At 45.6% G+C, this 16,399-nt stretch overlaps 5 protein-coding genes across 5 annotated transcripts, besides 16 other annotated features; all 5 read right to left on the bottom strand.

Annotated features, from left to right (window-relative positions):
* Positions 1–101: 101 nt before the first annotated feature.
* Tb11.02.0353 (hypothetical protein, conserved) lies at positions 102–2,087 on the bottom strand (the record flags this gene model as incomplete). The annotated part of the gene is made up of 1 exon (XM_823268.1): positions 102–2,087. The coding sequence occupies one exon, from the start codon at positions 2,085–2,087 to the stop codon at positions 102–104; it is 1,986 nt and encodes a 661-aa protein (XP_828361.1).
* A 719-nt stretch (positions 2,088–2,806) lies between these two features.
* Tb11.02.0354 (hypothetical protein, conserved) lies at positions 2,807–4,936 on the bottom strand (the record flags this gene model as incomplete). Its single annotated transcript, XM_823269.1, has 1 exon — positions 2,807–4,936. One exon carries the CDS (start codon positions 4,934–4,936, stop codon positions 2,807–2,809), a length of 2,130 nt encoding a protein of 709 aa, XP_828362.1.
* A 535-nt stretch (positions 4,937–5,471) lies between these two features.
* Positions 5,472–6,287, bottom strand: Tb11.02.0355 (hypothetical protein, conserved; the record flags this gene model as incomplete). The annotated part of the gene is made up of 1 exon (XM_823270.1): positions 5,472–6,287. The coding sequence occupies one exon, from the start codon at positions 6,285–6,287 to the stop codon at positions 5,472–5,474; it is 816 nt and encodes a 271-aa protein (XP_828363.1).
* Positions 6,288–6,295: 8 nt separating this feature from the next.
* Positions 6,296–6,315: a microsatellite.
* An 882-nt stretch (positions 6,316–7,197) lies between these two features.
* Tb11.02.0356 (hypothetical protein, conserved) lies at positions 7,198–7,998 on the bottom strand (the record flags this gene model as incomplete). The annotated part of the gene is made up of 1 exon (XM_823271.1): positions 7,198–7,998. One exon carries the CDS (start codon positions 7,996–7,998, stop codon positions 7,198–7,200), a length of 801 nt encoding a protein of 266 aa, XP_828364.1.
* A 99-nt stretch (positions 7,999–8,097) lies between these two features.
* Positions 8,098–8,131: a microsatellite.
* Positions 8,132–8,830: 699 nt separating this feature from the next.
* Positions 8,831–8,856: a sequence feature (AT_rich).
* Positions 8,857–8,990: 134 nt separating this feature from the next.
* Positions 8,991–9,095: a microsatellite.
* Positions 9,096–9,211: 116 nt separating this feature from the next.
* Positions 9,212–9,250: a sequence feature (GA-rich).
* Positions 9,251–9,506: 256 nt separating this feature from the next.
* Positions 9,507–9,543: a microsatellite.
* Positions 9,544–9,624: a microsatellite.
* Positions 9,625–10,302: 678 nt separating this feature from the next.
* Positions 10,303–10,324: a microsatellite.
* A 106-nt stretch (positions 10,325–10,430) lies between these two features.
* Positions 10,431–10,476: a sequence feature (A-rich).
* Positions 10,477–10,560: 84 nt separating this feature from the next.
* Positions 10,561–10,626: a sequence feature (A-rich).
* A 166-nt stretch (positions 10,627–10,792) lies between these two features.
* Positions 10,793–10,830: a microsatellite.
* A 93-nt stretch (positions 10,831–10,923) lies between these two features.
* Positions 10,924–10,946: a microsatellite.
* Positions 10,947–10,956: 10 nt separating this feature from the next.
* Positions 10,957–11,011: a sequence feature (A-rich).
* Positions 11,012–11,520: 509 nt separating this feature from the next.
* Positions 11,521–11,568: a microsatellite.
* Positions 11,569–11,733: 165 nt separating this feature from the next.
* Positions 11,734–11,763: a microsatellite.
* Positions 11,764–11,915: 152 nt separating this feature from the next.
* Positions 11,916–14,540, bottom strand: Tb11.02.0357 (hypothetical protein, conserved; the record flags this gene model as incomplete). Its single annotated transcript, XM_823272.1, has 1 exon — positions 11,916–14,540. The coding sequence occupies one exon, from the start codon at positions 14,538–14,540 to the stop codon at positions 11,916–11,918; it is 2,625 nt and encodes an 874-aa protein (XP_828365.1).
* Positions 14,541–15,343: 803 nt separating this feature from the next.
* Positions 15,344–15,372: a sequence feature (AT_rich).
* Positions 15,373–16,399: the final 1,027 nt, after the last annotated feature.

The following is a 16,399-nucleotide window of genomic DNA, read 5'->3' on the forward strand; positions in this document are numbered from 1 at the left end:
GTTCCCCCTCCGTTACCGTGTTATCTCACCTGCTAACTGAACAGTACGCCCCGCACGCGTTTCGAAACAAACGCACGTAACCACCGCGTTCCCAGTCCGGCCTATTTTACTCGATCACTCCTCTTCTTCGTGGAGAAATACGCATTAACCACGTTGTGACGCACACTCTCCACTGTGGCACCGTGCGCCTCAATCCGCTGGCGAAGCCCATCCATCATCACCTCAGCCATAACTTCCGCCGTTACAGATGCATCACTACAGCATCTGTTGCACTGACCGTACCAGTCCACCCACCACTGTGGCATATTAGGTGGATAGTAGTTGTCTGGGAGAAGACTAGGCATAAAGTCCTCTTCCACTCCGCGCACAATCCACGCACGTCGGCGGTTGCGCTCTTCCTCCATCAACAGTTCTCTCTGTGATTCGGCTCCTGGCTCCTTTATGGAGCAATAGGAGGGCTCTGCTCCACGGGGAGCCACTCGCTGCTTGTAGCGCTCCTTCACTTCATCATAAGCGCGTGCGATCCTATCCCCCAGAAAGTGCCGCCATGAGGAATATGAGTGGGGTGGGCTTCCGGTACGGCCGCCACTGCTGCTTCTTGACGTTGAACCTGACCTTTCTGCGTCGTTGCATAAGTCATTTGCCTCGAAGCCAGGTGACGCCCCATCCTCCCGCCCCCTCTTAACAGCGATCCCACGCTGGAAAGAGTGGACCACAACTTGACTTCCTATCGGAGTCTCGCGTGAACGACTAAGAGTACGGTTTGGAGACACTGTACCACAGCTCTGAGTACTCTCTGTGCTTGAAGGGTCCGAAGAGTCTTCTTGTTGGGACGAAGAGGAACGACTCGCTTCCTTGTGATAATTTCTGTAGTCGTCAAGGAGATAACCCACGGTATGAGCAATGCCCATCAAATCATCCTTCTGTCCCATTGGCTTACCCAGGAAACCATTCAAGCTATGCCACCAACCGCCATATGGTCGCTCATAAAGGGTAGCTTCTGTAGAGTCGCTTGCGTCAATCGTCCCACGTCCAAAGTCAACCATCTTAAACATGAAAACAGGAGGACAACAGTGTGAAGGTGCTTTGTCTTTGTGATCATTTGCATTAACAAGTCCGCTACAATCGTTGGCGACTTGAAGTTCAGTTTCATTCCAACAGAAATTCTCTGGCTTTACGCTGCGGTGTACTAATCCCCTTTTGTGAAGAGCACTAAGTGTTCTTAGCATCTCAATTCCCACTAAGCACAGTTCACCCTCATATAAAATGAAGTCACCCGTAAAGTCAAATAGGTCGAGTCCAAGAAGTTCCAGTCCAATAGCGACATGACCTTCTACTTGTTTAACAAAGAAGAGTTTCGGGCAAGGGGGTGGGGAAAGACACGTGTTAGACAACAACGGTGATTCTCTGCATGTGGATGACTCGCACTTGGGGTCGCTGATGTCGCCCTCAACATCTGCGGCTACAAGATCACCCTTCCAACACTCACGGCACGAATGAAGGTACTCCAGACAGGACACTTCGCGCTGCACATGTTTTGAGAGTGAGTTCATTAATTTCACTGCGATGGGAATTGGTGCCACTGTTTCCCTGGCACCACCCAAATGCCCCTGAGGGACGCAGCAGTCGTTGGAGGAATCCTGTAATTGTTCTGCAGCATGAGAAGCCGTTCCACCCTCCTCACCATCATGTTCATGGCCGTTATTGGGCATCATATGTGCCAAGAACACTTGTCCATTGTTCCCGTGACCAAGTGACCGCACAATACGGGCGGGGATAGGTAAATTCTCCAATACACCCGATTGTACCCGCGGTGTCGACATTGACGACGATGAGGTGCCAAATGTTGAGGAGTCGGTGCATGGGATTGTTGGAGATGGAGACCGCTCCCCACCTTGATTCGCACTGCTGAGGGAGCAGTTGACTGCCAACGCATCTCCATGCATCCGTGATATTGACCCCCAGTACTCCTCGACAGCACCTCCTGTCGTCTGATGGGCCCGCCTACCACCTGAAACGCAACGCGGCCGCCTGAGAGGCATCTCCCCGCTGCAAGATTGAGTTCCGCTAATCTTTCCTGCTAGCATAGATGATGTTTAACTGGCTACCTAACACTACGTTTATGCACTTGAAAATTTTTTTTCAAAAAAGAATTTTTTAAAGGAAAAAAAAAAGCTCGATCCACTTGCGCACTCGCGTCTGCAATGGGAGATATACACTTAAGCGAACACAAACAGGTGCGTAAATTGAGAGAAAGCTTGAGCAGTAACAGGTTAGAGCATCCAGTGCCAAAAAAAAAAGAAATTGAACATTAAAGCATGTGCTTCCATCATGCTTTGTGACTGGAAATATGGGGAAAAGAAGGAGTGCCATGCGTTTCTCACGCGAACAGAAGTAGGGAGAAATTAGCCCAAAACGGTACAAATACATTCGCAGAAATGCATATCTAATTATTATGCAGTGAGTGCGCACACTTCACAGCGCTTATTGTTTCCCCTACCTGCATCCAAGTGATTGGTTGCTGCAGTATTCTCCAATGCGCAAGTAGTCCTTCCCTCGCCCCTCGCGTTGTCAGTTGATAACCACTACCTAATCGCTGCTTCTCCACTCTATAGGTTGCTAGAATCCCACTTTTTTCCATCTAATATATCTCCTTTTACATCATACATAACCAGTAAAAAAAAAACAACATACACACTTCCCCCAAACAAATGGAATGAGGCCACTGCTGCATTCCCCACCACTGGCAAGTCCCTCGCTTCACCTCACCAACGTATGTTCGACAAACATTTGTTTCTGATGCTGCTCACTCTTTCGTCTCTTTTTCATTTGGAGACCGTTGCCTAAAGCCAGCGGCCGCTGCCGCCGGGGCCTTTCGGTCTAGTTCTTCTGGCTTCATTCGCACCATATCGATGACAGCAGGCAACACAAAGTTGTCTAGAACATCGCACACGAGGTTCTCTGCCACTTCTGGATCGCTCAATATGTTGCTTGTTGGTGGGGGCAGTTGCTCTAAGCGCTGACACTCTGCTTCAATGGCTTCTTCCATCGCACACTCCTCAGCCACTGTGGCATAGAGGTCATGAGAGTAACACTCAACAATATCTTCGATGGCACGAACATAAGCGGCGTACTGCACAGCCTCTTTGTCGTGTAGAATACGCTCCTGTGCACGCAACTCAGCCTCTCTGGCCTCACGCTCGGCACGGACAGCTTCTGCTTCGTGCCGCAACGCCTCCAATGCAAGAAGATCTTGCTGCCGTGTCATCTCATGGAACAGGTAGTCAAGTGTGTCGCATATGATGTCACCCTGAGCCTCATTTCCTATACTGTCAGCTATAGCCTCACGCATCTTTTCTTCCGCTTCCGCCTGCTTCTCTTCAGCACTGCGTTCGGCGTATTTGGCATTCGACGCGGCTTGAAGCTCCTCAATAAGACCACGGCAGCGCTCCTTTCCATCGAAGAAGTCGTTCTGCACGGCACGACCCCGAAGAAGGCGTTGAAGAAGTGTGCAGCTTTCCTCCACAGCCTCATTGACGTCACCCTCCAATTCCAACGTTGGGGTATCAGGCCGCTGTGGTCGTGGAGTGGCACGGTACAGCTCAAGCACACGAATAGTCTCCGCAGGAGTATCACTTTTGTGAATTTTCGCATGAACATATTCCAGAGCCTCCACCACACGTGTGGCCTCCCGGCGCTGGTACAACGACGGCAGTGAGTTTATAGCGTGGTTCTCTGGTGCAGCAAAAGCATTAGGGGCAATTTGCTGAATCTTAGGTATCTTATTTGCCTCTAATTCTGCGATACCGCCCTCATACTTCAGCATTGCGGGCTGAATATCATACTGCCTGTAATTTCTCAGTGGCTTCCGAGACCGGTCTCTCCGAGGTGACGCAGAAGCGGAACCACCGCCGTTGTTGGTGCATAATTGCGGTTCCACGGCACCGGTACCTCTTCTAGCATAGGTTTGGATCAGATCGGGTTTCCGCTTGAACGTTTCAATGGGATCCACCGCGTACAAGCCGCGGCCAGCGGCAGCAGGCGCCTTTGAAGCCTGCTCAGCAAGCGCTTTACGTCCCATCCCAACGCGTTTTGACTCCATTTGCTCAATGACCCGCTGTAAATTGGCCAAGCGCTGTTCTTTCACTTTCTCCAACCGTTGACGGTTTAACTCATCCCGCGCTCTTTCCCTCTCCTGAAGTGCTTCGTGAATTTGATCAAGACGCCGTTTCCTCAAATTTTCAAAATGTTGTTCTCGCTCTTCCCTCTCCTTGACCTCCAAGTCATACAACTTACAGAAGTTCTCCATCTTTGCTTCTTTACTCGTTTCGTCCAACAAAGACGCTTCCACTGCACGCCTGCGACGGAGCCGCTGGATGAGCTCTACCTCCTCCTTCCCCGCAGGTAGGCCTTCATTCCAGTGTAACTCCATGAGTCCAAGCACCTGAGGATTGGGGTCACCTCCTTCGGGAATGTAATAATTAGGGGTATATGGTAACGTCTGGGCTTCATTCTCCCGGAAGACCGTTTGCATGGCGGCGTCACACTTCCCATCGGTTCCAATGGTGCTAGCCAGTTTTTCTACACGTTTTGTACGTTGTGGTGGAAGCTTTACCGATTTAGCCTTCACAGGATGTGGTGGAGCCGCTCCGGCACGACGCGGAAGCGACGGCAGGTGATGAGGTGGGCCAACTAATCCCGCTGCCATCGAGGTGGGGCGGTCAAATCGAGTTTCCGCAAATGTACGAGGCAGATTCGGGGTAGTTGGTGCAGTTGCACTAAAGCGAACGGTATCTATACCCGAGTATCGCATTGGTACACCAGCGACCTCCACAGGTGGCCTAAAATACCGAACGCGGTCACGCCCTCCCACTTCCGCCGTGAAACCATTTGCACCCAACACCGACGCTGGTTTCTGCTGCGTTCGGTAGTACATGTAAGAGGTAGCGACTTTATGGTACGCAGGAGTAAGTGAAAAATAAAGTACGTTGAAGGGGCAACACGCCTGCACACGCTATATTTCTTATAGCGCAACCTCTTGTGGGCCCCACCGACGCGTTTTCTCACCCCACCGTGGATGAGAAAGTGATGAACCACAGAAAAAGAAAAAGAAGTTTCTAACAACTTTCCTACAGCGAAAAAAAAAACAGGAAAACAAAGAAAAAAAGGGCAAGGGGGAATAGTTTCGTTTGCGCAATAAAAGGTTAACCGAGTACAAAACTGCAGCACATAGCGGAATACAAAAATGAAGCAACCTCCTCTGGTGGGGCCGCACCAAGCACTAAGGGAGGGGACACAAAGGGAAACGGTAACAATTCTCAAAAGAAAATACAGGTTGAACACGAACAAGGATCAATTGTTGAGCTCAAAAATATATATAATTAAAACGCGGCGAACAAGAATCAAACAATATCCAAAGAACCAACATCAATTGCATCGTGTCTTCTGCAATCACACTCTTGCGATAGAAATCACGACTCCGCAGCATTCCAGCGGAAGATCGACGGCTTCACACGTCTATTTACCCGTGTTAGGTAAGGTCTAAACGTGTAGAAGGTGTATATCATAAACGGTAAACGAATGAATTCAAGCATTTCATTGATAACGAAGGCAAACCCAAAGTTTATGTAAGTTCCCCATGCTTCTACGCGGCTGTAGAACCACTCCTTTTCAACATAACCACCAAGGAAGAAGTACATATATTCGTAAGCAGCCTCTTTCTTGAAGAATCCTGTCGCAAATCCAATATACAATCCAAACAAACAACCCAAGTATGCACTGACGTAAAACAGGGTGAAGGCAATACCTTGACGTTTAAAGAAATCAATCCCTTTCCTCCACCGCCGCGCGTCATCATACCGAAAGCGGTCCATTTCGGTATCAAAAATGCGGTCGGTTTCTTCCGCAACTTGTGTGAATCGGTCTCGTCGTGCCTTCGATTCCCTCTGTAGTTTATCCTTCACTGGATTTACTGAAGCGACGTGGTCATTCACTTCACTCATGTAGTCTTTCGTGCTCTTAGTTATCCATGGTGCAGCTGTAGCCCGCTTGCGTGTATTGATACCACGCAGTGTGGCAGATGTTTGCTCAAACTGCACAAAACGCACAGCCACAAAAAGGGCGCCAGAAAAGGAGCAGGAGGCGGACGAAATATTTGACAGGGTGTTGGAACCATCCGAAAGTCCCCTTCCTCCCAGTTTCACACGCGAAAGAGGTAAGCGAAATGTTGCGCTAGAAGCGCATCGCAGTGGACACTTGCGATGCCAGAAAGCTTTAACGGGGCTCATTCCCAAAAACACACACACACACACACACCAGAGTTTCTCCCAGCTACAGAGGCACCAAGCACCTGCTCTCAAAGGATGGAGCCAAAAGCGCACACGCTTTTTAAAGTTACCTGAGGTTCTGTGGGCTTTTTGCTCTTCCTGCAGTGATCTCGGCTGTTCACACGGCGCTAACAATACGGACAATACCTGAATTTTCTTCCCTGTTGTTGTTGTTGTTATTTCAAACACTGGCTGCCACCGCAAACGAAAGGGCTCCAACTGACTTATTGATTCAAAAAATCTTTCTGGGGCCCGATCACCAACTTTCACGCTTCAACTCTTCTCTTCGGCGCCGCCAGTCTGCCAATTGCGGGAGCGGCAACAACTCACAAGGAAGGTAGGTAAACAGTTACCCAGTTAATGAGCATAGAGCGACAACAAAAAAAGAAAAAGAAAAAAAAGAGAGCAATGAAGAAAGTGGTGGCGAAAGTTAATCACGGAGACCGACATTATGTTTTATATACCGAATATACAGCACTGCAAAACACATACAAGAAGAAGAAACAAAAGGAACACACTGTACGTAGCATCCAGAGAAAAACAAAAGCAGAAGCACGGGCAGACGTATTGCGAGTGATGGTAGGTAAAAATACATGATGCTCCCACAAAATGCAAGTTCGCGCAAATTTGCACTGGAGAGGGTGTCGCATGGTGCCCCAGCGTCCACCTCCATCATGTGTGCCGATCCTGTAATTACACTACCCGAATTCACAAGAAAATAACAATACACACAAACCGCTATAACACATTTTCTTTTTTTTTTTGGAAAAGCAACCGAACGAACGCATATGTGAATGATATATATATATGTGTGTGTGTGTGTGGCTGTTATTCACAGGCACAACAAGACTCGAAACCCCTTCTTTTGTCTTTACCGTGAAGGGTAATGTTGCAACCTTTGAGGCGAGGGCATCGCATCACCAACAGTCTCCAACTCAACACCCTCCGCCGCTGCGTCATCAAAAACTGGCGGAACTCCTCCCACTTTCCCGTTAGCCTTTCGCGTCGCTGAAGATGTGCCAAAAAAAAGGGCTGGAGAAGCGGAGTCACGCGCAGCGCGGGGAAGTTCATCCAGAAGTCCCGTATCCTCATCTACATCGTCAGCAGATATACCCGAGGCATCTTCGTAATCATCATCGCCAGAGGTTTCATTGTCATATTCAACTTCCCTCTTGCTATCATAATCAATATCAACACCACCAACATCTTCCTCATCCCTTCCGACGTCGCTAAACCCGTCACCAGATGCAGCAAAGATACTTACGAGACTAACCTCACCACCGCCGCTTTGACTGCTGCAACCAATTAAAGTGCCGCTCATAACATCCGTGGGTTCCGATTCCATCACAGTTCCGCTACTGTTCTCATCAGAAGAGGTAAAACCGCTGTCAACCTTAATATCAACACTATCATAACGGTAATGATTCATATTATTTTTGTGCTCATCAGTACTGTGCCAAGCGGGCCACCCCGAGCCCACATCCACAAACATATCCTCAACGCTTACTAAAGGACGTGTGGCGGTATTTGTCGTCACATCACCCCACAAAGTGGCTGCCGCACGTGAATCCTCTGTTTTATGTTTTGACAAAATAACTAAACTGTCAGATATCATTCGTCGGTGCCCATAGCGGAAGGAAGAAACAGTAAGAGCAGCACAGCGGAGCACCATTAATAAAATATATCACAAAGCGGCACCAGGCGTTACGCGGCGTTACAGTTCCTGACCTTGTGTCTTCCAGGTAGGGGCGACTAACCTCCGCGATGTTCCTTCTTTTCTTTCTTTTCTTTTTCTTTTTTTTTTTACTTACCCCCTTTTCTCTTGCTTCGTATTCGTTTAAAGATGTGGCCGTATGGAGGAAGTTAGAGTTACCGCAGTGCCGCACGGTTTCGCCTCCCCACCTCCCTCCCTTCAGACACGCACACACACTTCCGTTGCTTTCACCTCTCGTATCCGCAGTAAAGGGGAAAAAGCAACAAAGAAGTTACTGTACTACCTTACAAAAATAAATAAATAATGTGTTATAAGTAGTAGTGTGGAAATAAAACAAAACAAATATTGACAGAGAATTTACTGCAATCAGCGGTAGGGAACACTGGATAAGCATAAACCCATAGGCACCAGTAAACAGAGGATGAGATAAGGAAGGGAAAAGCGCACAATTACAAAATACACAAGAAGACATCGTGTGTAATCATCACGCGTGTCAACATGTCGTGCAGCCAAGGGGAGTTCCCCTGTTTTTTTTCTTAAAAAAACAATTTGAAAAGTGGGTGATTAAATAGTTTGACTTTTTTTTTCCTTGCTAATTTCTCATAGTGTTGGCCTGCTCTCAAATATAATGTTTCTTTCATGTAAAAGATGGGAAGGGAAGAGAGTAAACGAAGGTATTTTTTTTAAAAAAAAAAGTACTGAGGTAAAGTAAGAGGGTAAAAATAAAGAAACGGTGAGCGAAGGGGGAAAAAAGGGAAAAAGAATTTATGGCAAGTGCGGTAGTCAGTACAATAAATAATAATAATAATAAATAAACTACTGCACTACATCAAAGAAGTTGAGAGTCTACATACCGAACAAGTAAAAAAAAAAAAGACAACAACACCAAACGCGCATTTTTATGAAATTCTTCTTTTTTTTTTTACCATTCGTATTATTACAATATTTCAAATAAAAATAAAAATAATAGTAATAATATGAGTGGTAAAAGTGATAAGGGTACTAATGATAATTTTAAAAAACGGGAAGAGAAAAAGTAAGAAGAATAATAATAAACAAAACATGTGGACTGCGGTAAAGGAAAATACATAACAACACACAAATACCTTCGAATACATAGGTAGAAAGTGTAGAAATAGAAGCAAAAAGAAATAAATAAAATGTGGGGGGGGAAAGAGAGAAAAAAAAAAGAAGAAAAGAAAGAAAAAAAACGGAGAGCACAATCAAATGAAGGCAGTTAATACTCAAACACCGTTTTCAGATTATGTGTTTGTGTTCACTCCCGAAGCTCTTCCTTCAAATTCCCCCCCTCCCCCCCCCGCATTTACTCTATAATTTTCTTTTTCTTTTCTTATTCCTTCTTTACCGTCACTATTCCTCAGACTTCTACCGTTTTTTTTTCTCATCTGTTTTTTTTTTTAAAATAATTCTGATTTGCACTTTTCATTTTCTTCCTCAACCAATAGACACACAGAAACACACACACACACACACACACACACATATATATATATATATATATTAATTTATATTAATTTATATTTATATAGACAGACAGACAAATATATGTATAAATACATATATTGTATTTCTTCATCTAATATAAATCCTCACAGGGTCGGGTATTGCATTGAAACACAAAGAAACCAAACCTGAACTTCGTCATAAAGGAGTAAAGCAAAACAATAAACAATAAGAATAATAATCTGAAGAAGAAGGAGGAGGAGAAGGGGGACAGAATGCGCATAAATAAGCATGCGGACGCGTATTTGAACATTAATAAATGAAAAAGAAAAAGAGAAAAAACAAGAAACACAAATAACAGTTCATTGTGTTAAAGAGCGATTGACAACGTTCAAACAAACAAAAAAAACAAGAAGCTGAAAAGAAAGAAAACGAATATTCTGATAATGAAACAGTATCGTTTATCGATTCGTTTATTCATTTATTCCCGATGTTTCCATCTTAAATACCCAAATACAAACACATTCTGCCCTGTTGTATTGCCTTGCTTGCTCTAATCACATATTTTCCTCTTTTTTTTTTTTCAAAAAAAAAAAAAGAAATTCTTTTCGTTACTTTCGTAACACTTCCCTAAAGTAAAGGTACCAAAACATAATCACTTTTATACTCATTAAATGAGTGGAGAGTCGTTTATTTCTCATTCCCTTCACTTCTTTCTGTTTTATTTCTTTCACACACACTTTGTTGATTGTTTAATTTATTGATTTTTTTTCATTAGCTAGTTTGGTACTCAAAGAGAAAACAAAAACAAAAACAAAAAAGAGAGTTGTCCAACATATTTTGGACAAAAAGATTTTTTTTTCTTTCGAATTAACCAAACTTAATGAAATATTTAAAACACAAAATGAAAAGGAAAAGAATTCATCAAAACAAAAAAAAGTACAAAAAAACAAAAAAAGAAAAAAAGAAAAACACCACATCAGCAGTGCCAGCCAAACACGCGCATGAAATGTTGTGGAAAAAGGCAATGAGCATTGGTGAATATGAGGTGATCGGAAAAATAAAATAAAACAACGGTTACAAAAAAAAAAAGGGGGGGTGGAAAAAAAAAAAAAAAGAAAACATGTCACAACTAACTTATCACCACTTATTCATAAGGTTTACTTATACAAATACTATTTAACGGGGGGAAAGTAAAAAAAAACTCTATGTCATTTATTCATTCTTTAACTCACCTATTTACTTCATTTACTTTTTCTTCATACTTTACTTCACCGGTCACAGCCGTAACAAAAAAAAAAAAGAACAAACAAACAAACAAACAAATGGCAAGAACCACTTAAATAAACGCTCCTTCTCAAGCAAACACATACGCAGAAGCTGCCCGCATTCCTCTGCAATTCAACACGGAGCCTTCACAATAATAATAATAATAATAATAACAGAACGAGGAAAAACAAAAAAAAAAGCAACGAAAAGAAGAAAAGAAGAATAGAAAAAAAAAAAAGAGCATCGCTCACTGACTCTATGATAATAATAACAATAATGAAAATAAAGTAGAGAAGAAATTTGCCACATGGAATGGATGAAGCAGCGGATCTTCATAACGCTGCCACTATTTATTTACTTCTCCCAACTCGGGCATTATTTTTCTTTTTTTTTGTCGTTGTTCTGTTTGTCCACCGCTGCGGTGAGTTGTAAGGGTAAAAATAAGGAAAGACTGGATGGGCGAGGGATTAAATAAAAATGGAAAGAAAAAAAAGTTAAAAGGCCGCACACAAATAATAAAAGCCTGAAGAGAGAACGAACTAAAAAAAAAGAGAGAGAAATGCAAACACACACACCTACATTTCTATTCGGTAAGCATCAACACTCTTGAAGTTACTCGCACGAGTTTTTGAATACATGTTATTTTTCCCTTCCCCCCTTTTCTCCGTCCCAACTATTTTACTGCACCAAAACACCGCGGTAAGGAGCTGCGGCACATCGCATAAGCACCTGGAAGCGGCAGAGGTGTAACAATAAAGTAATAATCATAATAATAATAATAACAGTGGTGATAATTATTTTCATCCGCTTCCCACTTCACCTGTCACCTCTATTTCACTGGTGACGGTACAGTCGGCGGCTTAGAAATAAAACTGTCATCTCGTTCAGTTCACGCAATGCAACACAAACAAGCTTTCTTTATTTTTTTAAATTCATTTCACCCACTCCCTCCCCCATGCGTATGTACAAATATATATATATATATATATAAGAAGAAAGAGATACCCAAAGGCGATGATGAAAAAAAGGCGACAAACATGTGCGCGTATGCACCAATCGTGAGAGAAATGTACCATGAAACAAATACTCACATTGGTACATCAGACTCATTGAGGGGTGAAGGCGGCACAATATGTGGTCACTCAGCGAAACTGGCACGGGTCCACATGAGACGGCGCTTTGGTTTGAAAGGCACGCCACATTCGTATCATTGATTCAGGTCCTGCCGTTGCCAACTGGGTGTTATCGGGGGAAAGCGCCAAATAAATAGGACCATCTCGCAGGCCACCATAACCACTCAGCCGTTCCAGCACTTCACCGTCTTCTTTTAATTGATACATTTGGAGCAATTCCGCGACCTTCACGGGGGCACGGGATTGCCCGACAGTTGGAAGAGGTGGGAAACCATCAACTCGACTGGTAACGGTATTGGGAGTGACACTAGCAGTGGTGTTGCTTGCGCTGTAGTTGCTTCCACTAGTGGCAGTGGTATTATTGGTTGTACCGCCGTTAGCACCAACGCCACCAAACGGGTGATGACGATCAACATATGTCACATACCGCGTATCTTCCTCATCACTGGAGTTGTCAGGCGTATCCCACACACCACTAGCAACAAAACCTGAGCCATCACCATCATTCTCTGCCGTGCCAAGATGCCCACCATTCGCTGGTGATTGTCGTAGAGCCACGACTGTGTTTTGACCGGAACCTGCAGGGGCAAGAGATATTAATATCTCATCGGACGTTTCACTGCTGACAATGCCAAGGATTGGAGCGGCGAGGGGGTGCGCTGCCTTCTCCGATCGGCTGCCCACCGAATAAACAGACAGAACAGATCCGTCTGCGCCACCGCCGTAGAGAAGGACAGATTGAAAAAAACTTCCGTGCTTGCCGCGATGCCCATCTGATGCCACGCTGCTGAAATCGCTGAATGGAAAACCCCACCAGCAGAATGCTCGCACTGGATGAGGGGCGTTCGCCCAAATCGTTCGTCGCTTTGAGCGGTCATCAGGCCCCATACGGCTCGTTTGGTACAGAAGAAGACTGTTATTTGTCCCAACAGCAATGTGCTCTTCATCTGGAGTAACTTCTAACCTGTAAATTGGCGCTCCTACATTCACAACACACTGAGGTTTCCACGAACCACTCCCAGGGGGAAGATGCAGGGCAGTGTACCACTCCACCGACCAATCGCAAAGGTTATGAAGGGTTAGCGTGCCGGCCATGGACCCCGCGTACAGTGTATGCCCAACAACTTGCAACGTGCTCACGTGATTTGTGTGATCCCTGATAACTACTTGCACTGCCCGAGCAAACATTACATCCCCTCGCCTGCCCGGTCCCTCCCCACTTCCACAACGCGGAAGTGGCGCGACATCCCCCCAAACAGGGCAGCGGCTCACCACTATCCAACCATTTTCCATTCCGTATGCTATGTACACGTCCCCACTGTCGGTCGCCTGTCGTGACGAGGCAACCGCACTCACCACACCGCACGTCTGTGGAGCCTCAAAAATTAGTTGTGTCCTATCAGGTCCATGCCAGACGTAAACCCTGTTCTGCAGCGCAATTACGGCGCCCGCATATCCCCAACACAGTGGACTAAAGTTGGAATGTCCTTGCGAATCACACGACGGAAGGCCATGAGCATCAAGGACTTTCTCATATGTTTCCACCTGCCGCCGTGGGGTCGGATGCTGCGAGTACAATGCGCCTCGTCGGAGTAGCGGACTGCCTTTCACCGACGCCCCGAAACCACTCATCTGCGCACTGAAGGCGGGTGTGCAGGCGAGGTCACTTTCATGTACAACGGGCGTACGGAGTACCGGCGGATCCGCGACTGACTGCCGGGGACCGAGAACAGGAGTGCGCAGAGTCGTGACGGGAGTCATCCGATGCGCATCACCGCACAATGAGGAAGCTCGTGGGGTGGCGCTCCGGCTCTCGCGGTGCACAATAGGAGAATGAGGTCCCTCCATGGGTGGCACCGAGATTGTACTTCCAACAGAAAACGTAGAACAATGGGTTGTTGAATGCAAATAACCCATCCCGCGTACGGGAACAGTTGCAGGTGTCACAGCGCTTTCCCGCGGAGGGCGAACAGGTGTATGACATCCTTCTCGGTGATCAGCGGGCAACACACCCATCAGCGGGGCCGGTGCAAATCCCGCATTGGAACTCATCACTCCACCCAACCTCCTCGTTGGAGTGCTGGAAGGTGAACCCATCAACGACGAGTGGCGGGTGAGAGACATTCTTGAGGTTTCCGACCGTTGACGCATACCCTCTGAATCCACGAAACATCGTTCACGCTCCTGCAAAATGGGAGGATGCCTTCCTCGACTTGGCGGTGACGATGGTGCCGAAATTAGCGCAGACGTCAGAGAAAACGGCTGTGACGATAGGGTAAGAGTTGAGTCTACAATACCATGCGCTGGGGAAAAAGAACCATCGGGATCACCTTCACGAGAACGCGTTAACCGAAAGTAGTCCCCACCGTGAGAAAGCATGTGGCCAGTCCCCGTTAGCCCCATACAGGATTCCAGCGTCCGCCGATAGCGCGCCTCCGTAAGATCTTTGGAATTGTGCTGCAGCACGGCGAGCGGATCACGCAGGAATTCCTTGTAGTCGGCTACGCCAATAAACCGATCCTCTGCTGTCCGTGGGCTCACATCAGTGGACGACCCAACGGTGCATCCCTCTGTGGTGAAGGAACAGGGTGACGGAGCCGGTTGACTGCCGTGTCCGTGACGTGGCTGCCACATTTCGCCGCAAAGCGTCGGGTACCAGCGGAAAACAAACAAACAAACAAAGGGCGCTTAGTCAAGACTTTCGCGATAATAACGAGCGAAGTTACAGTATCGCCCCTCCCCTCAGCAATGCGCGTACACGCACAAAAAAGCAACTTGTGCGCTGTTTTGCTGATTTTGCCGCAGATACACCCTTTAATAATGGAAAAAAGACGAATGTTTCGCTTTATGGGTAAACAAGCACCACCAAAAATCAACGGGGGCACAAACAAACCCAACCACCCCGTCGATTTCGAAAAAGTAAAAAAAAAAACGAAAACTCAACAAAAAAAAATATTCTTTCGATTGAAGGCTGAAAAGCCCCTGGTTTCCTTCCCTCCTGAAATTCAAATTTTTATCTCCCTCAAAATCAACGAGAGGAAAACGAACCGGCAGATAGTTGAAGAAGGGAAGTGAATATATGGGGAAGTGTATTCAAATATCTTATCCACCTTCCTTACCCTTACCCCCCTTTTTTTTCCACCGGCAGCTAACAAACAACAAAATCTGTGTAATGTGGCTGATGACACGCCCCTCTGGGTAGATTATCGTTGCTGTTGCTTTTGCCTTGATAAAGGTGAAGCGATGGAAGCAAAAAAAAAAAAACTGTATGAAATATATGTTCAAACTGTTATATGTTGAACTTACTCTATGGCAATGGTCCCTATGGTGGTCCGGAAGGGAGGAAGAGAGACAGAGAAATGACTTTCACTCGTATCCTCTACCGCTACGAATGTCGCAACCGAATTTAGTCACTGAAATGTACCAAATGCTATGCGTTTAAATAAATAAATATATATATATATATCCTTATATGACCTTAGCAGAAGAACGACGAGGATTGGCACAAGTGCTTTCCCTCTTTCCTCACCTTCCCCTTTTGTAACCACTATTAAATATTCCCTTTTATTAAAATATTTGTATCTTTTTTCCTCCTACTGTGTTTCCTTCCCTTTCGGGTTTGCTCTCAAGTAAGTGCAGTCCTTTTTTTTTCTTTTTGCTTTTGGAAACAGGTGTATTTCTGTTGTTGTGGCTGTTGTTGACACAATAAGATAAAATATAAAATAATCTCGTTTTTCCCCCTTTAACCCAAAGAGAAGTCTCACGCTATACAGCAACAACACAAAAAAACGGTGAGAAAGTATACACAGAGTTGTCTTCCAATACAAAAAGAAAAAAGAAAAATGAAAACCGAAGGAGGGAAAAGAAACCACCTTTCAGTTGGGTTTCGTCGTGTTGAAATGTTGAGGTTGAGATAAAGGAGGGGGGAAAGAAAGAGAAAGAAGAGAAGAAATGGATTTAAATAAGAAAGCTGCAGATCGTATTAAAACAGGAAAGCATCGAGTAGCAGAGTTTCTGACATTGACATAATAAAGAAGGGTAATGCTTTACTTATGACAACAGTAACAGCAGTAGTACAAGCAAAACTCGCAACAACAACAACAACAATCAAAAAATTAAATAGGCATGTTAAGGGCAGCACAGCAAAACGCACGCGCGCCCAAAAGCCGGAGTATCTGTTTATTCACTGCAATATCATTCATCTACCAATTCTGTAAAGAAACCGGGACGCCATTCGCCTTTTTGTGAAGGTGGAAGAGCGAAGAGGGGACTCGTCACAGGCAACACAATAAGCGCCACAACATACCAAAGCAACACCACAAGTCCACCCACGACAGACAGTCGCAGCGAAGTGTTGGTGTACCAACGTATTGCCGCGCTGTGCTGGGCGTGGTGGCGAAAGAAAAGCCACGTCGTGAACCACAACAATGGCAACCCCGCAAAACCACTGTAGAAATATATTCTACAGAGGCGCTCCGCTCGAGGAATATTCA

The sequence above is a fragment of the Trypanosoma brucei genome, assembly GCF_000002445.2.
Source record: "Trypanosoma brucei brucei TREU927 chromosome 11 chr11_scaffold01 genomic scaffold, whole genome shotgun sequence".
In the NCBI taxonomy this organism is placed as follows: Eukaryota; Euglenozoa; class Kinetoplastea; order Trypanosomatida; family Trypanosomatidae; genus Trypanosoma; species Trypanosoma brucei.